This window comes from Oryzias latipes, chromosome 8, assembly GCF_053564925.1.
Source record: "Oryzias latipes strain Hd-rR chromosome 8, Olatipes_Hd-rR_3.1".
NCBI lineage: Eukaryota > Metazoa > Chordata > Actinopteri > Beloniformes > Adrianichthyidae > Oryzias > Oryzias latipes.
The window spans coordinates 16,045,693-16,071,913 of NC_136244.1; the positions used below are offsets into that span (position 1 = coordinate 16,045,693).

General features: G+C 37.8%; 2 protein-coding genes and 1 long non-coding RNA gene across 3 annotated transcripts in view; 1 reads left to right on the plus strand and 2 right to left on the minus strand.

Moving 5' to 3' along the window:
* Positions 1-11,557, minus strand: part of cyth3b (cytohesin 3b) — a 32,955-nt gene extending 21,398 nt beyond the window's left edge. Inside the window, exon 1 of the mRNA XM_011478211.4 lies at positions 11,160-11,557. Coding sequence (XP_011476513.1) covers positions 11,160-11,178 — 19 coding nt within the window. The 5' untranslated portion in view covers positions 11,179-11,557. The remainder of the gene's footprint in view (positions 1-11,159) is intronic.
* Positions 11,558-18,336: 6,779 nt separating this feature from the next.
* LOC101159265 (uncharacterized) lies at positions 18,337-19,475 on the minus strand. The gene is made up of 2 exons (XR_909161.4): positions 19,443-19,475; positions 18,337-19,009 (listed from the first exon to the last, which is right to left on the minus strand). It is a non-coding gene; the product is annotated as an uncharacterized LOC101159265 (long non-coding RNA).
* Positions 19,476-20,908: 1,433 nt separating this feature from the next.
* On the plus strand, positions 20,909-25,911 carry rac1b (Rac family small GTPase 1b). The gene is made up of 6 exons (XM_004071446.5): positions 20,909-21,505; positions 22,623-22,694; positions 23,175-23,292; positions 23,507-23,569; positions 24,136-24,295; positions 24,416-25,911. Exons 1-6 carry the CDS (start codon positions 21,471-21,473, stop codon positions 24,544-24,546), a joined length of 579 nt encoding a protein of 192 aa, XP_004071494.1. The 5' UTR covers positions 20,909-21,470; the 3' UTR covers positions 24,547-25,911.
* The last annotated feature ends 310 nt before the right edge of the window (positions 25,912-26,221 follow it).

A 26,221-nucleotide genomic window follows, 5' to 3' on the forward strand; every position in this document is an offset into this window, starting at 1 on the left:
CTTCTAGTAAGGAAGTTTACTTTGGAATTTTCCTTCCTGCAACAGTCAGTGATGAAACTGGACTTGTTTTGGCAGCTTGTCAGCTAGTTTCTGCGAGCGCTAGTCGTGTATAATAACCACTTTCCCCTTGAGTTTCATAGCATGCACAGAAACTCACTCACGCACAATAACAGCCTCTTCTCCAACTCCTGCCTCTTGACAGATGACAGTAGTGGTATGGAAATAGCCCACATTTTTTCTGCAGCAACCGCCCATACTGGTCCTACCAGTTGTGCGTCCTTACTCCTTCCATTTATTCATTTTCTGGACTCTTCAAAATCCTACTTGTCTGCTTTTTTTGCTTTTAATTTATGTTTATTACTTTATGATAAACAGGTCAGCTGTTTTCAATATAGGTGACCTTAAAACCAGCTTCAGTAAAGACGTAAAAAGAGGATTTTGGCCTCATAATGGTTCACAGATTTTAAGCCCTGACGGTGAATCGGAGTCGAGGGAGGCGTCGAACAGCAGAAGCAACAGAAATGAAACTGAACCTCATTCACCACCTTTATTAGATAAGGACTCATTTACGGTTCATGTTCATTTTTATCATTTCATCTTTTTCCTTTTTTCTTGAAATAGTGATGGTCATCTGTAAACAGGGTTACAAATGTTTGTCTGAGATCTTCCCACCTTTTCCTGGCACACATTTCTCAGAGGACACCTCAGATGGCACCCCGAAACTCCGTAGAGGGTTCACAAATCTCTCATAGCCTAGCAACAAATGGACAGGATGCCCCAGAGGAACTGGTTGTGACCACATTGTGAGGGAAACCTGCCACTAACGGGTAGAAATAACTGTTCCAGGTGCACTGCTTTTCAACATAAATTGACAAAATGTATTTATAATATTAGTGTTATAACACAGCATGTGTCAGATTATGTAAAAAGCAAATAAAGGAAATAATACTCTGTGTTTTTCCTAAAGAATATTAGTAAAACTTCTAACCTGATTGTTATATTTGGATTTTATGTTCTTCACATAAAGCGAAACTTTACTGTTTGGATAGATGAGCAATGAAAATATAACTGTATTTTAAAAAATTGCAATTAAACACAAAAAAAATAGTTATCCCCCCTGAAGGCGTTTCTGAATGTTCTGAGTCCTCCAGCCTCTAGACTCGCTTGTTATTCCCTGTAATCTCGGAAAAAAAGACGTCCTCAACATTTGCTTGATGAAAATTACATTACAGAAAAAAAGATGGGTTTACGTCAAACACAACATGCCCGTTTGATTTTTCAAAAACCTAAAAGCTTTAGTAGCCTAATCCCCCTGAAGACAAAGTGTCTTCACAGAACCCACTAGTTACAGTTACTTATTCATAAACAACTATCACATTTTTCAAATTTCCTTCGTTCTCTTCTCCTTGAATCAAAATAAATCCTCCAGTGATTTGGTTCCTATTCTTTTTTGGTTATTATATCCGAGGATTTACACAGCTTTTTGTGTGTAACAAAACAGTCGACTCCAGCAATCACTTTTTTTTTCTGATTTACTCCCTTATTCTTTTAACTTAAAACAGAACTAACACCCAAGTGAATCATGAAAGTTTTCTCTTGAACCAGCCAGCCCCAACTCAGCTTTCATATTACTTCTTTGCCTCTTTAATTGGGCACAAAATTCTACATAATCTCACAGCCTGTTGTGACAAGAACTCTCCTATTTGATCATAGATTAAACCGTTTCACAACAACACCAAGTCACAAAGCTGACATGAGTGGGCCACGCTAAGTCCTGAAAAGTTAGTCTGTTGGCTAACAGCAGGATCAGATCTGCAGAAACAAGATCAAAGGTCACAGTCTTAAAATTCAGCACTGTCACCGTTTTCAAGAGCTCATTCGAAAAAATGATTGTATCAAAAAGTAACATTCAGATCTTTGGATTAGGTCGTTTTACGTGAGATGCTGTCATTTTAAAAAAATAGGAAACCAAAGAGGGAATTTTGAGCTAAAAAATAGAACCATAAAAGCAAAAGTTATTCTATCTTAAAAAGTAAGTCTAAAGCTAACGAGTTACTAGCTTTTGTGTAGCCCATTCAAATACTGTCAATCAATTACTCCATGTCGACAGCGTGGGCCTTAATCCAACAAAACAAAGGAATAAATAAGTAGACTTTTTTATACGTTACTGAATACTTTATTTGTCATCCAAATGTGTGATATTAAGAGTTGCTGTGTCATTTTATCATATCAGAAACCATCTCTACAGTTAGTCATCAAAGGTAGTAATGGAGGATCAATGAGTAGGTGACGTGTTGAAGTGGAAGGAAACAAAACAAAAAAAATGGAATCTGAGTTTCCCGAAAAAAGAAAAGTAGTGTAAAACCAAGAAAACGTAACTAAAATGGCATAATCCTTATGTGGTTTTAAATAAGTGGGAATGGTCAAATAGATCTAAAACCAGTGTTTACACTTCTGAAAGGCATATTCTAGTTGCAATTTAAGTCCTGTACAAACACATACTATTAGGTTTAGTCCAGAGTCCAAGTAAAGTTCTGAGAGCATTTCCTGAAGAACGTTTACTTTTGAGAGCAGAAACTGTCAAACCAACGCATGACGTTTGTCGCCAAGATCCACTGACAGAATCCCAACGGATTTGTCAACTTAACTGTCCGCACTGAGTCTCTACTACCATGGTAGTTGCCCCACTTCCATGGAAACTTATGAAATGTTTTCTTTCAATGTGACCTCTACAAATATTAGGGGATAGAATTGCAGTTCTGGACCCTCCTCGTGTAAACAATCTGAAATGAGTGACCCTGTTTTTCAAAAATCTCAAGCTCCTCAGGAAACTCATCCAAAATAAAAGACTAGTGGGTAAAAGATGAAAAAGGAAATGGTTCAACAGAAAATATCAGGGGGTAATTTCTGACATATTATGATGCAACTTTTGCAAGAATAATCTGGGAATCCAGTTACAAGTTGCTCAACTGTGTTTGCAAGTAACTATTGCTTATTTATGTTTTGAAATGATCTAACAGACGTTAAAGAGTCAACAGGCTGACAAAGATTCATGGAAGTTAGATGTTCCCATCAGAAGACAAGGAACAAAATGGCAGAATTTCACAGAACTGTCAGCAGTTGATTAAAGTTTAGTGTTTCTACAACAAATATACAAGAGAGGTAAAACAGGTGAGACTGTGCAAAAGAGGTCTAAAGTACATAAACACAGATAATGTTTAGGTGCTGAATATCAGTTTTCTGTCAAACTGCAACATTTCATTCGGAGAGAAAATGACGGCTAAAGTGAGAGACAGAAATATGTCTATTTGTGAACCACACCATTTTTTTATTCTTTTGATGGTAAATTTTCTCTATTTTCTTTAAATCTATCCTTTAGATTTGACCTTTCTTTCCTGATTAGCATCATTAACACCATCAGCATAAACAGGATCCTCAAGAGACCCATCAAAAAACGTGTTACTGCTTTGATCGGCCGCCATGCAGTGAACCAGATCTCAATGAAACCAGACATGCTGTTGTCATGCTGTCTATAATAACAAATGACTCTTCCAAAAAACTCCAAACATGGTCCCTGTAGACCCCGATATGAGTCAATATGTTTGTTGTTTGTTTGAGGCTCAGGCCCTCAATTTGGAAACGAGCAAAGTCCTGGGATGCACAGTAGAAAAAACAGACAGATATGGAGACATTCCAGCTGTAAAGTGGGTCTTTCTGTCCTCGTTTGCTGTCTAGAGCCCCATGTAGGAGAAGAGGTGGATCAGGAAGAAGAGGGGGGGGGGGCAGGAAATAAGTGTTTTTGTAACACATATGAGTGGTTTGATTAATAAAAACCTTTTTCCCCACTCTAGAAAAAAAGGTTTTCCAGATTTAGAAAATCTGCATAAGCAACAACCTATTCCCAACATCAATTTATTTGCTTTTTTTCTATATAGAGGTCAGATTATTAACAGGCTCAGATTATGAACAGATCAGTATTCCACGGTGGGGTCAACACAGCTAATCCAGCCATGCTTAGATGTTGGGAGGAGCTTAAACCGAGTCCACACAGCTTCAAAGAGAACATGAAACCACAAAGAAAGACCGCACCCAATACTAGAAACCATAGTCAACTATTTATGTCCGACAACTCGTTGGATTTCTGTAGGTTCTTCGGCCGTCCAGCGTATTTTCCTGAGTAACGAGGATCTGGGGATCAGGGTAAAGTGGAGGCCACCCACCACCTGTTGCACAACTCCTCATTCTTTTCGTCTCCGGTGTAATTTTTATGGCTCCAGCTGTATGCTTCAACTAGTAATGTAGCTGCAGAACAAATATGGGACAGATTAGGGCCCTCCATTGTGGTGCAGTGTAATGGATTAGTTCACAGAAGCTCTTAAACTGCTTTCTCCAGTAGATTCTGAAGGAAGGAGGTGGGGGGGGGGGGTGACTGTGACTTTCAAACAGAGACTGATAAATCCATGTGGGAGCTGATGACCCTTTTGCATTGGAACTCTGACCATAGATTAAGTTGATCTTTAAAAGGCATTTGTCAAAAAAAAAAAAAAAAAAAAAAAAAACAGCTCAATTTTTTTAATGAATTCTTTGATTGAACAAAATTATTTTATTCAGCATTTAAAAACATCTAGAGGTGGGACACCGGCCTGCTTAGAAATTGATTTCAAATTGATGTTCATCTTCGTGATATAATCCAAATGTTCATGGAACCTATAGGAGTCATATCAAAAAGGAAACTCATATGAACTTGATAGCAGTTCCTCTTCTTATGCAACTGCATGGAAATGTTAGCTTTTGAATATCAGCTGTTCTCATCTAAACAAATACTAGTTTCTTTTTTTTTTTTTTTTTACACTTTCCTTTACCCCTTCTTCCTTTTAACCAAATGATGAAAATCCATCAGTTCAATACAAGAAAGTTAGCTATTTCAGTGTTGTTGCACAACAGATAATTTTGCTAAATTTTGGGTAAACATGTAGGTCAAACTGATTTGACACTATGATGGGACAGTTGCTGTAGTAGAATTTCTTACAGAAACTTCAAGGCCACTTCACGTTTGTAGAATTTCCAATTTGTTAAATTACTACAGCAGATTTCTCCAACTGCAAACAACAAAAAGGATGTCAACTTTTTCTTTTTCGATTGCGTTTTTTGTCTTTTAGACATGACAGATTCCCAACACCATACATGGGGGTTTTTTTTTTCAGCACACGTAGGAGCCGCTGACCTTTAATCCTCAAGCTGTCACCCATATTCCTTCCCTCTTGATCTCCTACATTTGACTATGCTTGAAAATAGCTCCCCCCCACTTATCCTCTGTGGAAGCATTATAGAGAGATGCACACATTCAAAGTAACATCGTTGTATACATTTGTGGCTCAATATGTATAGGGGGAAAAGGAGCTTGAGGTAAACACAGCTGCTTTGAGCTTTTGCACCACTAACCTAGTTTAAGGATCTGACTGCAGCGATCATTATCTTTTTGAAATCCACCAACGCACCTCTTCGCCTTCCTTCACTAAGCTTTAGACAAACTGACCGGACTGTACAAACACATCGTCACAAGCACGCAGACTGGTTGCTCAAGAGTCCTGCCACACTCTCACCAGCTCCTCTCAATTACAAAGACGCTGCTGCCGTTCTTAGCATTTCAGAGCTGTTGATAATAAAGTGGAAGACTTTAGGACTACAACAACCTTAGCCTACTTCCCAATATGCAGACACACTCATTTTCTCTCACAATAAACTATGACTTAACTCCGCATGATGCATCAATACCTTAAGAAAAGTATTTTAATTAGGTTACTGACCTCCTGTAGAATGCATACGTGTTTTTCTTAAGAGCAGATGTTGTATTAGAACGGCTGTGAGGTGAGACCCAAGAGAGAGCAGACTAAAGAGCTGTAAGAGGCTGGCAGTCAGCCAGAGGCTCTGCAAATCCATCACACAGGTGCTGAAGATGTGACATTTAGCAACACAAGTGAATGTAAAGATGAATTTGATTTAGTTGTTGCATTTTTAAGGGACTCTGGAAAAGCGAGACATCCATCAAACCCAGCTATAACAACTAAAAAAGAATGCAGAATGCATCTAAAGGAGAAATGTTAGTATTTCATCAACTGGTGTAAGGGTAAAAAATATTGAGCAAAGGTTAACTTTTACCTCAAAAAAGGTGTTTTTTCAATTTAAAAAAAGACTAAAAACACAAACAAAGACTCAACTCACAACAGTGCAAATCTAAGTCTGTAGTGGTTCTGCTCAAATGCTGAGGTCTGATCGCCAAGCTATAAAATAATGCATTTGTGGAGGTCAAAAGGGTAAGAGGGGCGATTTTCTTTTTACATTGTGCATGCATTTATCTCCCCTTTAAAGCTTTATGTGATTGTAGGATTAAAGGCAACAACAACAGAGTTATTGGCTAAGTTACATCCAACTCTCACTAAGCTGAAGTGCTTGGACCTTTTAAATGTGCTTCCCTTATTTATTTAACTCCTCTTTTCTGTGCTCTTAGGGAAAAAAAAAACATTCTTCAGTTGTTCGCAGTCAAAAAGCAAATGATGGCACAATAAAAATTTGTATCTAGAGACATTCCTTGGAAAAAAAATGATCAGGGGTGTTAGCACTCAGCAAAATACCTCAATCGTCATGGGGGTTGCAGGAATTTGAACCTGATAAATGGAATAGAGGAACCAGATGAGGGTTTGGAAGGTTATCAGACCGTTGCATTTTTCCCCCTGGACGTCGCTAAGGTTTATAATTATGTCTTTAAGCTGCACATATAGGCTAAATTTCATATTTTTTCTTTCTCTTAGAATCAGTGCAAAACTACCTGCTAAAGTGATCCCAACCTCATTAAAAGTTCTGTAAAATAAAAAATCGTGGACTTTTTGAAGCCTCCAGTAAAGTTTGTGTTTGAATGGGTTGAAGCTCCAGATCCATTGGCCGTCTTTGGAGGATACATCTTTTTCCTGCAGGTCAAACAATCTACGAGCTTACATAACTGTTCCAACAGTCCCTTTCCTGTTCACACTGTTCTGCTCGTACCTTTCTGACCAACACAAAAGCACTTTCCCACATAAATGGACGACTGCATTATTTGGCTGGAATTGAATGGCATTTTTGACACCAGACTTTTTGAAACCAACATGGCATTTTTGAAACCAACATGTTCTGAGTTGCCCGTACAAAAAGGAGGAATATAGCATAACACATTTAACCTCTATCATTCCCTGATGATCGCAACGCTGCAGAGACAGATCCTAATCTGTGACTGCACTGAGCCGTGGGCCTCCACTGCACAGACTGAAAGATCAAAAGAAAATCGTTTTTTACCCTACTTTTCCTTCTTCTCCAAACAAGAACATAAGTCTTCCCATTACTGAATTCTAAAAGAGAGCTGTACAATTGTTTTTTTAGGGCAGAATGAGGTCCCTGGAGGTTTATACGCATGGATCATGCTCACTTGAAACTTGGCCCATACTGTTGCAGTAGCTCCAGCCTGGTAAATCTAAAGTTAATTTCTGTATCATTCACTGTGTCTTAAAGTCTGCTGAGTCCCGTTTGAGTCAATACGGGGATGTCAAGGTTAAATATGACGTGCTATTTGATATCCTTGCAAGGCCAAACTCAACAAGGACCCTCTGTGTTCGGTGACCTTTCAGCCAGAGATGAAAAACCCACACTTAAGTCTTTATAGTAAAGCTAAAAAGTCTCTCATGGAAACCAGACTTTTTTTTTCTCTCTTTTTCTTTTTTCTTTTGCTTCTCTGTGCCGACTTTTGAGAGTCAATGAGCCAGAATGAGTCTGACTGCATGAGCACGGCCACCAGAGCGAAGGAGCAGTCAGAGAGCGGCGCGATCGCAACAGAGGACGACACATGCTCTTTCACAAAGGCGAGTCCGACTGACGGGACTAAAACCAGCCTGGTGGAAAAACTCAGCATGAGTTAGAGACTAAGAAACCACAACACACACAAAGATGTCCAAGTATATAAATCAGGATTTCCAAAGGTCTCTCAAAAGATTGCTCAAGTTTTATTCAAAACTGGCATTTTTCAGACAAATCCTGAAAGCATTTCAGGGTTTTTCTGGTGTTATTTTAATTCTGTCAGCGTCTTTCGGTTCTGCTCCACATGTTCCTCCAACGTTCAATTGTCTTTTCTAACTTTTCTAATGTTGCTGCTGACTGAATGGTTAATTGATGTAAAAATCCGAGCTATCAAATTCAAAACAAGACTTTAAAGTTACTTTTTGTGTCTCTGTTGTGTGAATTTTCTCCACCAAAATGCCCCTTTAGGAGACCACAACAGGTTTGGTGTCAAGTGTCAAGACTTTATGAGAAATTTTAGGACTTTGGAAATGGTGAATCAAAGTCAGAGCCAAAGGCAAGGTTGACTGAAGTAGGTGTGGAAGCCACAGTGTTGGCTGTAATGCAGTGAAAAGAAGCAACAACATTCCTCCTACTACCAGGAAATAAAAATAAAATAAAAAGTTTTTAAACTACACCACCTGTACTGTGGGTCCCTGACATCCTGCTGGCCCCTCTGGTTCTTAACAACCACAAAACCATCACTGTCAGCTGGAGCCTCGATCTTTCACCATCTCACAATCTGTCCCAACTTCTGTATGTCTAAAACTAGGGTCCTTTGAATTCCTAGAACACAGGTGAATCCACCTCTCAGTCTGGAAAGCCTTACTGCTCCCCAGACGGTTTGGGGATCTCCCACCTCCACCACTTCACAGACTTTGGCCTATGAAGAAAAGCTAAACTAATTTTCCAGAATCCTAAATCCCATTTATTGCAATAAACTGCTCGAGCCATCCTGCAGCTGAAACATGATAATCTAAGAGATCCGTTCAAAGATTTCAGCACTTCACTGCCTGATTTGAGTTGCGGTGACCTTCCTAACCCCGTTCTGTAACATGGAGTCACACACACTCACCCGCCAAGTTTAAATGACTAGTTATCACTCAGCACGGCAGCCTAAAAAATCATAAGCCATCACATGACAGTGAAGCCCCGATTCAAACCACAAACCCCCCATTGCACACACTGTAAGCAGCCCGTAATGAAAAGTAATGAAGCAGTGGAAGCAAAGTTTGTCAAATGCAGTCATGCAGAGCAGGAATGCTTTACAGCAAGCCACACTGTGCCACAAAGCTCCAATGCAGCCTTTCGGTCTTTTGTTCCCACATTGTGCATTGAGAGAGTATCGGAGCAGAAGGCTTTGTGAAGCTGAATGCCACACGTGTCAGGCAGATTACTACCAATCTATTATCTCTAAACCTTGTAAAGAGCAAACAATTCTGCCAAGGTGAGTCATCATGTTCTTTAATTAGACAAAGAACAAACAGATAAACCAACAAATCTGAGGCTCATTCTTGTAAAAATGTTCCTCCACATCCGTTCAACTTTGGTTGGCGAGATGGGAGTTGGTGTGAAAAACCTTTGGCATTTATTCAATTCTTTTTTCCATCGTCTCACCAAAAGTAAACCCTGTAAATGCAGAGAAAACAAGAAAAAATGGGATGCTGATGCACAGAAAAGGGGTTTATTTCAGATGAACTACAGTGCATTTGTTTCCCCTTTTTTTATGGTTACGGTGGACAAATGTTCAGTTCATAAAAGTGTTGCTTCACTCAAAGCGGGATGTGAATCATTCCAGATGATGGTTTTGGGGATATGTATCCAAGCAAGAAGAAGAAAAAAAAGATAAAAGAGAGGAATGGAGGAATAAATGAGTCCCTCATGCAAATGTGACCCAGTTTGACAGCTGGTTGTAGAAGACAACTTGTTGTTTTGGGGGGTAAATCAGGCCAGAATACTCTACTGAATGAGTCTCCTGTAAAACAGATTGATTCAATAACAATGTTCAGTGCATTGCAGATTTTTTTTCTCCGGCTTTCATTTGGCAGTGTTCCATCCATCATGGGCAGTTTTCCATCTTTACTCTGGCACTTCTTCCTCACTCAAACATTTCCCATTTCCCTTCAGACATCTCAGCTTCTTTGCGGCTACAACTAGATCTCACTCTGCTGCTGCCTTTTCAGCTTGTGGCCTGGCAAAGTGTAGGCAACATGGGAGAAACTTTCTTAACCAACCCGTCACCTAGTGCATTTTTTTTCCCTGTGATCCAAGCAAGCTTAGCACCGAGTCACGCGGTCTGCTTTCCCCTCATACCTGCAAACACCATCTCTTACACAAAGTGGCCACATACGTGGGTGTGAGTAGGTGTTAACTCGTTTCCAACTATTAGGCCGCAAACGCTGTTTAATGCACAAGAAGCTGATTTTCTGGCTAAATCTGTAATACAGTGAGTTTCGGGTAAAAGGAACAGACTGTAGAATAAACTACACTATCACTTCAGATCTGTCAATCATCACAGAGAAAAGATGCCATCAGCATAAAAGTACATTTAAAAAAAAGACATTTGAGCCATGCATACATGATAGAATGCTATGCTTGGCAGTATAACAGCACACATATGTCTGAGGTCCTACACGGACATGAGCCACGCTCAACCAACAGCTTTATACCCAGGTGCCATGTAGGTTCTTCCCCTGCAATTAGTCATATCCTGCAGGAGTGAACACACAGGATAAAGAATTTCACCTGCAGGAAAATTTCTGTTTTAGATTACTATTCTAAATCTGGTATTCCATCAATATCATGCGTTACATGCTGTTGCATTAAAAAATAAGGCTTATAGCTGCATATAGTCTCTTATTTAACACTATTGTCAGTGCTTCCACTCTGAAAGTGCCCTGCTCAAAGTTTCCAAAGCAGTTTTTGTGTTTTTAAGTACTTCAATCAAGTCTGCTATAGTCCCTGATGGAGGACTTTCATTTAAAACTAAAAGCTAAAAAAATGAATTCTAGCAAAGTAAAGTGATCTTAGCTAGATCTAGGGGTAATAACTAACAAAACTTAGAAGTCTGAACAGAAAGCTATGGTCTCCAGTACTGTGATGCTCTCATCCTCATTTAACTTTTAAGTCATCTTTTTGCTCAAATTCAACAAATCCAGGAGAAATCATCAGAAATCTTGGTAAATGTAGTCATTGGAGCTATTTGCATTTATAATAATAGTTGTTGATATTATTATTGTTATCATTTTTACACGTTTTTTAGTCAGAGGTAGTTGTGACACTAAAAACCAACGTACCTTGGTTGTCGTCGTCCATGACTGCAGCTGGTAGATCAAAATCTTTCAAAAACTGACCAAAGAATTAAAAAAGAAAAGAAAGAAACCTCCGTCGAGTGTATCTTATAAAAAGAAATACGTCCAAAACGCACAGGGCGCATTTGCTATACAGGTAGTCTCATTAACTGCAGCGTCTCTTTTGGTATTATTGTGGCCATTTACGCCTCACAGCCGGCAGCCAACTCCTCCCGTCACCGTCTGTCTCCCCGTCACTGAGAGAGAGATTTGTTTCTGGAGGAGAAGCTGGTCGTATTTTAACCAGCAGTGACGGAGCTCGCCTCCGAGGTCTCTCCAAATGCGCCTCCACTCCGCTGTCACTGCCACAGCAGGTTGGAAAGTAGCGTCAAGTTAACCGTGGTGAAGGAAAGACATAACCGGAAGTGTGTTTTGTTTCAACCAAAATAAAATCCCACATTCTGTTATTGAACACGTGGCTTTTAGTTTGAAATACCACACAGGAAACCTTTTTTGTCACCATCCTTAACTCACGTCAATGCCCGTACTGCACGTCAGCGCTAGATGCCGATTAAGTATCACGTGACTCCAGACAGCAGTGAGATTTAAAAACAAACCAATCGATAATGATTGTTCGACCTTTGGTCAAATCACCCGGAATGAATTTACAAACAGGGAGTTGCTGTGGGCCATGCTCTTCAAGTCCATACTAAAAGGGGAGGAAAAACTGCTGTCAAAACTGAATTATAGGATGGTTTACTGAACGTATTCCTTACCCATCCTTTGAAACAACAGTTTTTCACTTTCCATCTTTGTATTTCATTTTCAAGTTCTGCATACACAACTCTGTGGCTAAAAATTAGTCGCAAAATTCAGCAAAATGCAATCATCTAATGTATACATTTTTAGATATCATGATTTTCCTACCAGTGCATAGCTTAAAATAGTGATCTAAACAAAAGTTGTTTTAAAATAACTGTGTTTATTTAGAACAATAATAATAATCATAATAAAAGTAAAGAAGGGTATATGATATTTGAGTTTAATAATGCATAACAAGTAATCCATACTAGTCTACGGGGCTTTACCGTAATCCTAAATCTTTTATTTTGTCAGTATTCTAGACTTGTGTTTTTATTTGAACTAATAAAGGTGCCAGATAAACAAAAGCATAACATAACTGAAATAGTTTGGGTTAAGAGATGCTTTCAACAGACTGCATGCTGGCATTGTAAAATCCCACAGAGACTAATTGTATTTCAAAATAAGTGCACTTTTAGATCACATGCATGCACACTCCTATATTTGAAGGGATGGCTTCTTTTCCACACACGTGGTTTTAATTATAGCATTCCTGCTTCCACGGAGAAGGAGTGCCTTCACTTCCCGTGTGCATTACTCGAATGGTCAAGCACGAACAGATGTTTTAATGTCTTCATTCATTTAGTCGGAGGTGTCACTTTGAGAAGAGGGTCTCAGTCCCAATCTAAACAGAACGGCGTTATCCAGCCATAACACAATCAGTCCTACTGACAAAGTTAGCGCACACTTCTTGGCTTATTTAGAAAGAAAAGAGATTTATTCACTCTTGTAATTTTAATTGGGCCAATCGGATTTTTTTTAACTTAAACTGTATGTGAAAGAAGCTTTGGAATTCCACTGAGGAAACAAAGAAAGAGCATCGGTGAACAATAACAAGCTCAAATGACTTTTTTTTGGCAAGTGTACATCAGCAGAATGAAAGGATTACACACAACCCTGAGATTCATCAGTCTAGCACAATCCAGATTAATGCACTATAGTGGTAAAAAAAATATAAAAATAAGAGAGAAATGAAAAAAACTAAGTTTTTGGATTTTTTTCTGCTTGGAGGTAGACAGGATATGAGGTTTTAGACATCAGTTAGTATTTGTTTTCTTTGCCTTTTAGGCTTCTAGCAACTCTTGTGGAAATAATCCTGTATTTTGAAGGAAACTTTAGAGATAAGCAACGCTTTGTGAAGGGCAAAACAAATCGCCGTACCAGACTTTTCCTGATACTTTTTTTGTTTGGTGTTGCAAGGGCCGGAGAAAACATGGATGTAGATAGGAAATATTTAGTTAGCGGGAAATTTTGTTGGAAGTTCGCCTTGTTTTGAGGCCTAAACTACCACGCTTTCCTTTACTTCCTCTATTTGAAGTGAGGGATTGTTGTAAAGCAGTTCATACTAACCGCAAGCTGGGAAATTGACTACAACTGTTAAATAGGTCATGTGCAAAACTTTTCAGATAGCTTGAGAATATGGCTAGATGAATGTTTTACTGCCCACCACTGCAGGATTTGTCAAACAGAACATCCTCACTGAAAGATTCATTAAAAGCTTCCATGCTCCTGGGTCTGCTTCTCACAAGCCCATTCAGTTTGCTCTGCTCCTCATAAATGTCATGTTTATGAGTTTATGACTCATAAATAGAACCTCGTCATGGCCCAGATTTTCTCAGTCATAAACAAAAATTAACACGTAGGCTCAAAATGTATGCAGTTAAACAACTAAACTGTCTCAGTCACATTATAGAGAGTGTACTTTGGGTTTTTGAGATTTGCATGAAAAAAAAAAAAAACTGGGTAAAAAGACCACTAAAATACACCAGTGGCTTGAAGTGACCATGTGTGGCTTGTCTCCTGAGCTGCAGACAGTAAACACCCTTGGGGTGGTGCACGCTCTACAGATTAGGACAACTATCATGGGAAATATTTGTGGTGCTCCTGACCGACTTCACGTGACCTGATTGAGCAGTCAAACCGCTTCATATGCTTCAGTCACTGTGAAAATGCCCCGGGGTGATCCCCTTCCTCCTTTCCAACCCCCCCTCCAACATTTAATTACCCAGATAAACAACCCCCAGCACCCCTAGCCCTTTAAAATCACATCCTTTCAAAGTAAGACTTCCACCTTTCCTTTAATTATTCATTCGATACTCTGCTGTTTTTTTAGAAACACACAAGTTGTCTTTCGAAATTAACATTCCTCCATCTTCATGTTTGCCCTCAACCACATAGAGATCGATGTTAAACCACGGTGGGGAAACCTTTAAACAATCAATGAACAAATATTTAGAATCAATTTGCTTTTTGTTTATCTATAATGGCAAAAAAAAAAAGCTTTAGTAGTGCCACTTCAAAAAAACGGACAGTTTTTTTGGGTAAATCAAAGACGAGATGGAAAATAGTTTTTTTCTTTTATCTGATAAAGAAATACAAAGTTCTTAGGTAAACATACATCTTCTTTTGTAATTGGAAATTCACCAATTATTAGTCAACATTAAGCAAAACCAGGGCCCCCCATGTTCTTCCTGTTGAAGGGGCTGATGGTGCTACATTTTGGCTAATGTGACAGAGGTCACAGAGTGTTGCAGGACCTCCTCCCTCCAAAGTTCAAAAATCCAGCCCTGCATCGCCACCACGTCCTTCCTGCCATCATCTGACCGAAGGGCAAAGTTGAGCGGATTCACTGGATCCAAGGACACATATGAGTGGAGTCTTTATGTGGGCTCACAAAGGCGGCAGTGTGTGCCAGAGACCTTGAATGTAAAGCTGTGAGTGAGACCCCACGTCTGGAGGACGACCTTCCAAAACTTGCTGCAGTTAAAACCCAAAGAGGGATTATTCTTGTTAATAAGGTCACACAAGTTCACTTGAAGCTAGTGCTCTAGTTTATTTACTTTTTTTTCTTAATTCTGAGACTACAAAAAAATACAAAAAAAATATCCACCAGTTTAAGAACATCATGTTGTCTTTCTTTCCAACCAAAACTTACAAATTTAAGATTAGAAAAAATCACATATTTTGTATTGCTGCCAGGAAAGCAAATAATTGTGGGTAATCTTTAAGGCAGTCTTTAATAATATCTTTATTAAGGTTTTTTCAAAATATTTTACACTTGCATTTTTATTAATTAAGTCATTTTTTAGCCTCTTACCCATTTCAAGATCACAAAATGACATCTGTGAATGTAAACACCCATCCTTCCTCCTCTTCTTCCAAATTTCCTCCCTTGTTCTCTTGCTTCCTCTTCTCCTCCTCCTCCCCCCACTCCTTTGATATAGTTTTCAGGTCAGCTCAAATCTCATTACTGCATTTGATATCCTCCCTGAGAGCGCTTTGCTCGTGCTGCATATGCTTCTTCGCCTCCATCAGCAAGGTTGGGGTAAAAGCAAGAACTGCTTTTAAAGGGAACATCGGCATCCGATACAGACAGACAGTCTCACCAAAACTTTACATGACCATCAACGTTAATGCATTGTAGCTAACATCATTTAGATGAATGTATGGTTGTCTGTTCTCTGTCTATGCATGTGTGTTAGAATGTCTTCCAAATGCTTTATCATATGTTACAAACTGACGTTAACTCTGATCAATAAAGAAAAATCATTTAAATGCAGCAAAGCAATGAGTCTACATGTGGTGTGAGTCATTTACACTCAAACATGTATATATATATTTTACAAATATATATATTTTACCTGAAGTTCAAAAGTTGTAAGCACACAAAAACCCTTCAGTGTCAGGTGGGATGAATTCCTCTCAACTCCGGAACAAATAAAGCTGTTTGTTTAATAAATGGAACTTTAAATTCATTAAATAGTTTTTTGACTAAAACTGCAGAAACATAAATAGCTGAACATATGAAATTGAATGCATTTTGGTTTTGATAAAACAAAGGTCTGAGTCAAAAACTTTTGTTTTTTCTGTTATATGAGCTGGATGGAACTTTAATGAACAAAATACTTTGTTGTTGAAGATAATAGCTATGTCTTTTGCATGCAATATCAAACTGCTTCATATTTCTTATCTTGCATAAAGATAGTCCTCATTAGTTATAGTGACTCCTGTCAACCATTAAGTTTAACATGAGATAGTGAGAAGCAGCTCCACTTCAATAATGCATGTCAGCTTTTCCAAACATAACTTTTTTGTGCTAAACACTGCTTACTGGTAAAAATACAGAAAAGTTATTCTCCAAAGCTGTACTTTTTCATTTGTATATACTTTTTTGTATGCATTTTTTTCAACTTTTATAATAGTTTGTATTTCTAAAATGAAAACAAAAAGAAGAGCTTCTGGTCAAGTCTCCAACAATTGGATTCAAGTGTTTAAATTTTGCCCAAATAAATACCTTTGCATGAAAAAATAAGGTTTGTTGAGTTAAGACAACACAATGTTGTTGTTTTTTAGAGATTCAATAAAAAACAAGGATTTTAATTGATAAAGATGTCAGATTTCCAAAAGAAAAAAGCTTAGAATTTCATTTTTTCACACAAATTTAAATTTGGGCTCAAAGACTAATGAGTGTGAAAGTGGGTTGCACATTAAAATACTGCATTGCAGTCATGGGTCCCATCATAACAATTTCCATTTGCAGTATTATCACTCATTCTCACCCATTCAATAAAACATGTGAGCTGCTCCGGATGCCAAAGGCTAAACTTTATCTTTATCCCACTCCCCCTCTTTTTTTCTGAGGGTACAAACAGTCGGTGGGCAAAAACAGGGTAAAGATAACTTCACTTATCCCTCATCTATACATCCCTCCCTCTGCCAGTCCTCTATGAAAACCCTATTAAAATATTTCCCCAACAAATCCCCGAGCGATAAATCCTCTTTTTATTTTTCTAGAAAAGGGGGGTTTGACTGTCACACTGGGAAATTGAGTTGCCTAGGCAACTATAGATGGTTTTATGCTGCAGCCTGGCACATGAGTGACTAGTTGGAAGTTTTGCTGGAGACATTATACATCAAGAAAACATAGCTTGAATTTTTTCTTTTTAAAGGTGAAGAAAAAAAACATACTGGGTTGTGTCATCACATATCTGGTCTTTGCGATGAGTTCTAAGAAAGTAAAAAATGTATTTTAAGACTAAACATATATGGAGCTATAAACTCCTGAATTTTTTGACAAATTTATTATGATATAGTCTCACCCACTCTGAAACTGACTGACAGTTGCTGAATTTTGCTCATTAACCCTTGTGCACTAGGCAACATTGGAAGTTGGGTCATCTAGACCCCACTAGAAAGTGCGCTGAACATTTTTCTTCAATGATTTGTGATCTTCACTGGTGTCCATGGATTACATGAAATCCTCTTCACCTTTATCCACCTTTTTCATGGTAGGAATAACACGTCAATGGTCATCTTGACCCCATAGGATAGCACAAGGATTGTCAATGTAAAAGCACTGAAAAACGTATTGGCTGCTTCCCCCTAGTGGTCAGACAGTGCTACAACCACAACTTCTTTGGCCAGCAGAAGAAAAAGAAGTAGCACTTTTATGGTATAATATCAATTATACAGAGAAACAATCATTTACACAAAGCCCGACTGTTGTCCATTGGAAAGCTCCTGACTAGTTCAAATTGGACCAACGTTTTTTTTTTAAAGGCCAGTGATTGACTTTAATGGAACAAAGGTTTGTTTTGAAGAAAATAAAGATATAATTGCCTTGAAAGGAAACCTGAAAAAGAAACATTTTTTCAATGCGATTTTTACCAAAGAAAGGTCATAGAAAAATCTATATAAAGTAGTTCTGAGCAGTCATCTCTATGCATTTATAGAGCAGATATTGGGTTTCAGGAGGCCCTCTGATTCCAGAGATCTCAGGTTCCACTGCAAAACCAGCCCATATAAAAAGAAGTTAGATTTGTACACAAAAATACATACTTTTTTTATCAGTGGGATGAAAAAAAGAGCCAAAAATACTTTTGTCACAAGGGTTGTCAAAACCAAACAAATGCCGCACAGCTTAACAAACAATTTTCTTAAATGTTAAGGTTTTTTTTCATGATCAAAAGCTGGAAAGTTCCCTGTTAAACTAGCTCAAATCTCAAGAAAGCCTTAATTATGTGTCATTCAACTAAAATTAAACAGACATTTTTGTTTATTTTGCAAAATAAAAAATTAACATATTTTCCTAAAATTCACTTTTTGCAGTTTTCAAATGTATTTTATTAGTAGTTTTTTACGATTTTCCTGAACAATCTCAAAAGTCTAGGTCATCATACTTTGCTGCATTTTCAATGCTATGTGTAGGTGCGTATACATTTTTCTTAATTATTAGTCATTTTAAATAGTCTTATTTAACATTTTTTGTTACAGTACCTAAAACATGTTTCAAAATATGAAAAACAATAGTTCAAAGAAAAAGTTGCTCTCATTCATTTATTTCTTCAAAGTTCAACTATTTTCATTGGTGCAACAGACTCTAAATATCAGAGATCGGTGCTCAAGACCTTTTAAAATTTCCTGACAGTAAACCAATCAAACAGTTACGCAACAGTGTAAGTAATAATGATTTCATTTCTCCAGTCGTACTGAGACACAGAATCACAAAAGATGAACTTGTTAATGAGAAGAAAGCAGTGTAACATTTCTGCTTATCCTGTACATGCAAGACTTCCAGTCTAAGCGTCTCAAATTCCCTTCAAATATCTGTAAAAAACAAAAACATGTACCGCTTGTATAAGTAATCTCAACCTCACGTAAAGTGTCAGAGCCACAAACAGGCTTGTTTATATCCTGTTGTGAAGATAAACCTTTCTAAGAGGAAAGCAAAGTGCATCCAGATTTTGGCTGTGACCTGAGACACGTCGGATAAATGAGCGTACAAGCAAGAGACAATCATCTGATTTCATTCTCAATTTCTTGTTTCGTCGCTGTCAGTGAGAGAGAACAGGGCAGTCTTCACAGTTTAAACTGGATCAGTAACTACGAGGCTTATTTCCAATCCACATCCATGAGTCAGTTCTCACCGGGTTCTCCGTTTCCGCACATCATGACCACCTTTGACCGGCAAAGGCAGCACATCTCTGTGAGGCGAACTGATGAGGAGAGAAGAAGACACGTCACTTTACTGCATTGAGACACCAGCTTGATGATAATGATGGTATTTTATTTCGGACGCATACTTTAAAAGGAAAAGTAGGGGAAGATTAAAAAAAGAAATATTTGATGCAACCAATATACACTCATATAACTACACATAAACAAATATATTAATAGAAACATACACGCAGGGGAAAATCTGACCCACATTTGGCATGATTAAACCCCAACACATCCAAGTGGATCCCTGCTGGATTCAAATTTATAGTTTGGTTGTGTTTTGTATATATACATCTCTATCAATAATAACATTTCTATAGTTAGTCCTAAACTTCTATCTGTTTGGACATTGTTCCAAATTTAAACTTCTGTTCCAAGTTTGATTGTAAGAAATCACTGTCAGCCCATCTTGAGCATGGGAGGTCTTACCGTTCACTTCTTAAAGTCCAAAGGTTTGCATTAAAGACTCAATGGATTTCTATATGGACCTGTAAAAAGACAAAAACGTCACATTTTCCATTTTGCACATTCAAAGGACAAGGAAAAAAGCTGATATACTACATTTCTGTGGTATAAAAGTATCAATTATTGCTAATATTTCATATTTAAGATTGAAAAAATCTATTTTGTTGTTTCCCCTGACTGATTACACATTACAGACTACTGTTTTTTATTTTAGATCAGATACAAACACTAAATATGGGTGAATATGAACTTGTTTCACTATTGATCAAATGTCAGTAAATTATTTTTCCGATTAACAGATGATTTTCATGAACCCAGTTTTATGGGACAGCACGTAGTAGAGATTATATATCAATTTAACCTGGGATTAACTGACTATAAGAACAAAGGTTCCCTATCGAGGCCCCCCAACAGCTGTTGTTGGCATGGTGACAAGCTCACCGTGACCGTCAGTCTGAAAATAGTGTGTAAACATTTACCTGTAATCTGACGTTAAACACCATTGAGGCTACCAAGTAAAAGTAGGGGAATCGTATTCTCAGCCGCCATGCGAGATCAAAAAATATCAACAAAGTCCTCGTCAAGCCTTTGGAGAATAGTCCGTAAGTCCGACCAGCGGAGCCCGAAAACCGGAGCACCAGATACGAAAGACTCGCCATAAAAGCCCAACCCTGAGCGCTGTGTTCTTGGCTTACAAAGGCAACAGGCAAGGGGACGCTACAATGGCTGCAAGTGTTGGATGAAGCTCCATTCTTCTATCTTTCACCCTCAACGAGCTCCGTCTTTTGCTGCCGTTGTACTGGCATCTACTCCACCCTGTTAGTTTTCTACCGAGGACAGACATCGCTGCGACACACGGAAGTGCAGTAAAACCAGGATTAAATAAAACCCCGAGTAAAGACTGAAAGGACTTCCAGATCTGGGTGGTGGCTAAGGAAAAAAAAAACACGTCCTAGACACAACTACTATGGTTCTCATAAAACTAAACAAACAGAAACATAGAAGAGGTTTTTTGAGTTACTAAATATGTATATATGTTGTTTTTGCACCATTACAAAACCAGGTAAATTGGTTTGTTTTCCAGAAGTTCACTACACAAAAAATCTTGAACTGAAGCAAAGTACTACAGACTTTTTGGAAATACAATGACCAACTAATCATTGATTGTGTTACATTTTTGAAGCTAAATATCTTTGTCGTATTAGAATAGGCACACATTGACTTTTTTTTTCTTTTACTACTTTATTTTTTAATACAGTGCATGTTTGCTGGTATGGTATAATTGAATTTATCGTGGTGTAGGGGTGGGAGAGCAAGCTATCCTTCCATCTCCAAAAAAACTTTTTCAGCCTGAAAGGCATAATTCAGGGAAATTAAACAACACACCAAAAATTCCATTGTAATCGTAAATGAACCGTAGACGCGTCAAAACTGACGTCAGTTCCACCCTAGGTGTCACACCGTAAATATTCCGTCTTCGACGATTTCTTTTATTTTGTTTTCATTAAACCAAAATGTAATATTTTAGTTTTCAAATGTTATTTATATATAACTTTAAGCTTTATATTTAAGACCAGAGTAGCTGACCCTTTTTTTTACTACTAGTTTGAGGCTATCTTTTCTTTGGTTAAGGTGTCTGTGGGCGTGCGCCGGATGCCCTATCTTGTAGAGCTGGCTTCATTTTTTTTTCTCTTTAGCTATAGGGGTGGTGGCCGCTGTTTTGCTCCATAACTCATAGAGCAGCTCACGAAAGCATGGGAATGTTGCCAGGGAATTTCTGAGTTTAGTTGACCTAAAGTCCGAATTGAGTCGCCGCAACTTTATTTTCTAACAAGCCGTTCTCCGTTTAGAAAGTTTTGAGTTAGCGCGGTCGACTGTTAGCAAAGACTGTTGGGTAGTTTCACTTGAGAGGAGTTGCGGACAAAGGACAAGCTATCCGAGCTAACGTTAACTGGCTCTGGGCTAACTTAGCATTCCTGTAGCTGCGGCGCAATGCAGGCCATAAAGTGTGTCGTTGTTGGAGACGGGTAAGTTGAACCTAACTAAACTCACTGTGATATTTAACATTTAATCGACAGTTTTGGTATCAAACCCTGAAACCGCCAGTGATGTCGAAAAGTTGTCATTCGACATAAATGTTGCGTCTTATTTTTGGAGTTGTAAAGTTAGCCAAGTTATCGGTTAAATATTGGACTTTCAAGTTCTTTTCTTTTTTTTTCGAAATGTACAACATTTTGTATTGCATTTGTTTTTCCCCTGATATTACCGTTCTGGATCCAATGTTCCAGATTTTTTTATTTATTTACGCCAAAATCAGTGAATAGAGTTAGATTGATCTTAGATTTGTTTTGAAGTTATTTTTGAACAAAATGGGCAAAAATTATATGTACTTTTTCGAAGAGTTGAAATTTGTTTCTTCTTCTGTTGTATTGACACGGGCGTGTTTTTGTGTTACACAATAGTTAAATTAGTAGGTTTAGTTTGCAATATTTTAAAGACAGGATTGTCAATGAGCTAATATTGAAAGTCTGACTGATGTGTAATATGCTAGAGGTAAACACACTTGTAACGTCTTGTCGAGGGTGCGGCTGGTCCCACCGCAGCGGAGTCGTCCCTCGACCTCTCCGACTTTTGTTTTGTTTTCCGTTCCGACTTGAAGAAACTCTAAGGCACCAGTTCTCTTTAAAGTTTCAAAAGTTTAAAATATCTGCTTACTCATCAACTAGCCTGGAAGAGAAAAAAAAACCTTATTTCCTGAAATCAGTGCACTCATTCTATCAGGAGTGCTTCAATAAAACTGACATTACCTACGAGATGATAATAAATGATTAACTGGCAATTATTGATTTTTGATATTGGATTATTTTGATCCTGCTTTTATCCTACGGATGATAATGTGACTCTCAGACTTCCTCCTTTCAGTTTGTTAAAAACCAAACTTTGCGTAGTGTCCACATTTAACTTGAAACTATATTTTTAATGGTTGTAATTATTTCAAGTAACTTTGATGTTATTAAATAAAATGCTTGGACTGTTTTTAGCTTTGTAAATGTAAAATAATCGAACAACTTAAGCCTGACTTTAATGACAGCTTGTATATGTTTTATTTTCCTGAATTCTGAACATAACATTTCTCTTATTCAGTGCTGTGGGTAAGACATGTCTACTCATCAGCTACACCACCAATGCCTTTCCAGGAGAGTACATCCCCACAGTGTGAGTGTTTATTTATTCATAATGGCTAAGCTGTCTGTCATTCTTCTTCTGGACAGTTGTTGCTTAACTGTGTCTTTGTTTCATTTCTTCAACTGGTCTTATGGGGGAATATTAGTTTCCTTGTACATAAGAAGTCACTTTCTTTTTTAACAGGCAGCTGTTTGGGTTCAGAGAAGCATTTGTTATGTAAAATTACCAGAAGTGCAACCAGCTAGTTTATTTTCTTAGTTGTGGGATCTGTGGCTTTTTGGGAATTTGTCACTCAAAACACTTTGGTTCATTCTGATTATTTATAAATGTACATTCTGCTTTTATTCTGATTCAAGAACAAGCTGAAAACATGTACTGCTGATGAACAAGGCTTTGATTTTTGACCCCCAAAAAACCTGTTTGATTTATCTAATGATCATAGAAATTCAGAAATATGTAGCAAGGCTTGAATGACATAACTGAGTTTTTATGAATGCTTGATTCTCACAGGTTTGATAACTACTCTGCCAATGTTATGGTGGATGGGAAGCCGGTGAACCTGGGCCTTTGGGATACAGCTGGACAAGAAGACTACGACAGACTCCGCCCACTTTCTTACCCACAGACGGTACAATGACAAAAATAGTCAGACAAGGTGTTATTTAGTTGATAACTTTTATAAATAATTAATTGGGAGCATTTGTGGTATTCAAATGTAGAAGAGGGTTTTAAAGAAAGTTAAACAGACCACCTTAGCGATAGGTTATTTATTTTTATTTATTTTTTGCTCAACAGGAAATGAATTTCATGGACTCTGAACCTTTTTTGTCTTTGTCTTACAGGATGTGTTCCTCATCTGCTTCTCTCTTGTGAGTCCGGCCTCATTTGAAAACGTCCGTGCCAAGGTTAGTGGTGCCTGAGCAAAAAACACTAATAATACAGATGTGAACACGTTGACTTTTTTAATGTTGGTAATTAAAATACAGACCTGTGTTTTTTCATATACAGTTTATTTTTATTTTTTTGTAAAAAAAAAAAAAGTGTATTTAAAGAACAATTTCAAGAGATGTGTACTATTGATTGGCTTTTTATGTAGAAAACTGGCCCAAAACACATACATTTTATTCATATCTAAGGCTACATTTTTACTATTCCCCAATCTTCTTACTTTTTGTGTTTCTTACACTTTTTTGTTAAATATTTAAAACATCCAGCATTAACAGTAAAGTTGGATCCCAATTAAAGACACCAGCATAGCCGCGAGCATCATGGCTCTTATGTTTTGGAGAGATAGAAACGCACAGGAAACTGCACTTTCCCGAGTGGCGTAGTTTTTGTTTATCTTTCACAAAACAGGAGTGCTGCTTTTTAAGCTTATTAAGGGGGGGTAAAAAACTTTTTATCCTTAAATTGTTGCAGTTATGCAATCGGAAATATCTTTTTGTTAAAATGATTTTGTGTTTTTGTGTAGTGGTACCCAGAGGTGAGACACCACTGTCCCAACACTCCCATTATCCTGGTGGGCACCAAGTTGGATCTAAGAGATGACAAGGAAACTACGGAGAAGCTGAAGGAGAAGAAACTCTCCCCCATCACTTATCCCCAAGGTCTAGCTATGGCCAAAGAGATCGGTAGGAGTGTTTTCTCATCCTGCATGTTTTGGATGAATTTGTTGAAATAAAAGGGATCAGAAAAGAACCACTTTCTTTAGGGGACTCAAAGGCTCCTCTTGTCTTTTTTTTCTTCCTCAGGTTCTGTCAAGTACCTGGAATGCTCAGCCCTGACTCAGCGTGGCCTTAAAACGGTCTTCGATGAGGCTATTCGGGCCGTCCTGTGCCCCCCACCTGCAAAGAAGAAGAGCAAGAAGTGTTCTCTCCTTTGAGACGTCCTGCAGCACAGCAGTTAGAGGGGATGTGACTCCTAGTGGGGAGCGCGGCTGCATTCACAGGAGAAACACACTAGTATGTAAAAACAATGTGCTTCAGATTCTTTCCTTCCATAAGTGTAATTACAGCTGTTTTAATGAAAAAAAAATCAACCTAGATGTAGGAGAGGGGTTTGGACTTCAGAGAACCCTTGATAATTGTATACTGTACAGACAAAGCTATGAATTTCTTGAGGCCTTCTAAACAGATTGGATGTTTTGTAAAAAACAGTAGAATGTCTTCATTATATTCTCCCACCGGTTATCCACCTTTATCGTTTACAATCTTTGTTTTAAGTGGAAGAAATGTTGCCAAATACATTCTGCACACACTGTATTTCAAACAAAGAAAAAAAGGAGAACAGCCGATTTATTGTCAGTTAAGGATCGACCTGCTCTTCGATTAATGGCGTGTTTGTGTCACAACTTTACTCTGTGAAAGCAGTTATGTCGTCCCACTGTAAACAAAGATAAATAACCATCTTCTCGCCTCAGATTATCCTCCAAACACTTTAATCCTAATACCTGTATCTGTTCAATCCAAAAAAGAAAAGATGCCTGTAACGTTCTGAGCATTTGAGTATATTTTTGAAGGTGCAATTAATTCCAGTATTTACTGCTATCAATCAATTGGACGTACCAAAAGTATTCCCTCCTGTAGGCCCTCCTGAGATTTTTCAGCTGTTAAGGTGATTAATGACTTTATTCAAAATCAGAACAGAAATGTTCAGATGTGTTGTAACGGGGGAGTAAGAGCACATTTAACACTCTTAAGGGCATTTATCAATTTCGTTTTGCAGCACATTGATTTTTTTGTAAGCATCACTACTGGCTAAGCAATGTCACAAAGAAGAGCATTTATGTCTGCCAATAAAGGTAAATAAGTTACTGTCAGTTCGGTGTAGTAAAGAGTGTACTCATCTTTTTGTTATAATCTTGATTTGATTCTTGTATCTTTCTTCAGACGTTACACATCCTCACTGTACCATTTCACTAACACTATGAATATCTTTTTTTTTTTACTTCTACATTTAACGCTACCTTAATCTTCCTAAGAGCCTAGCTTTTTGTAATTAATGCTCTAGCATGCCTGTGCATCATATACTGAAAACTAAATTTAGAACTGCTAGTTATATATTTTTTGCCTATTTACAAAATGTATTTGAACTACTAGATCAGGGGTAAAGTACATGTTGCTCATCGGTATTGTAGCCAGATATCAAACTGTGCTGTTATTCAAGCCAATGTTGTGACGTTTTAGTTTTATGCAATAAAAAAGCTATTGTCACTTTTTGAAGAAGCCAATAAAGTAAATAAAACATTTTTTCTCCACTCGTCTGATTGTTTAATCCTAATTTTTACTAAATGACAAAAATAGTTAAATTGGTACAGTTTATGGCTCATTTGTATTGGCTGTCAAATTTGTTTTACTGTTTACCTCATAAATACACACAAAAAATGGTTATGAAAGAAAACCCCACAATAGGCACTCAAAATTTTTTTAAATATATTTTAGTCCATCATTTTCTAATAAATTGCTAAAATCAGATTATGTAGATGATGGAGCTGAATTAAACTGATTCTATTGGTAACAAATGAACATACGAGTCATAACAGTGGTGTGATTTATGTT

Coding starts and splice junctions, on each gene's coding strand:
- rac1b (XM_004071446.5), top strand. CDS start 21,471: ATGCAGGCCATAAAGTGTGTCGTTGTTGGAGACGG. Junction 22,695..23,174: donor GGAGAGTACATCCCCACAGT/GTGAGTGTTTAT, acceptor TGATTCTCACAG/GTTTGATAACTACTCTGCCA. Junction 23,570..24,135: donor TTGAAAACGTCCGTGCCAAG/GTTAGTGGTGCC, acceptor GTTTTTGTGTAG/TGGTACCCAGAGGTGAGACA.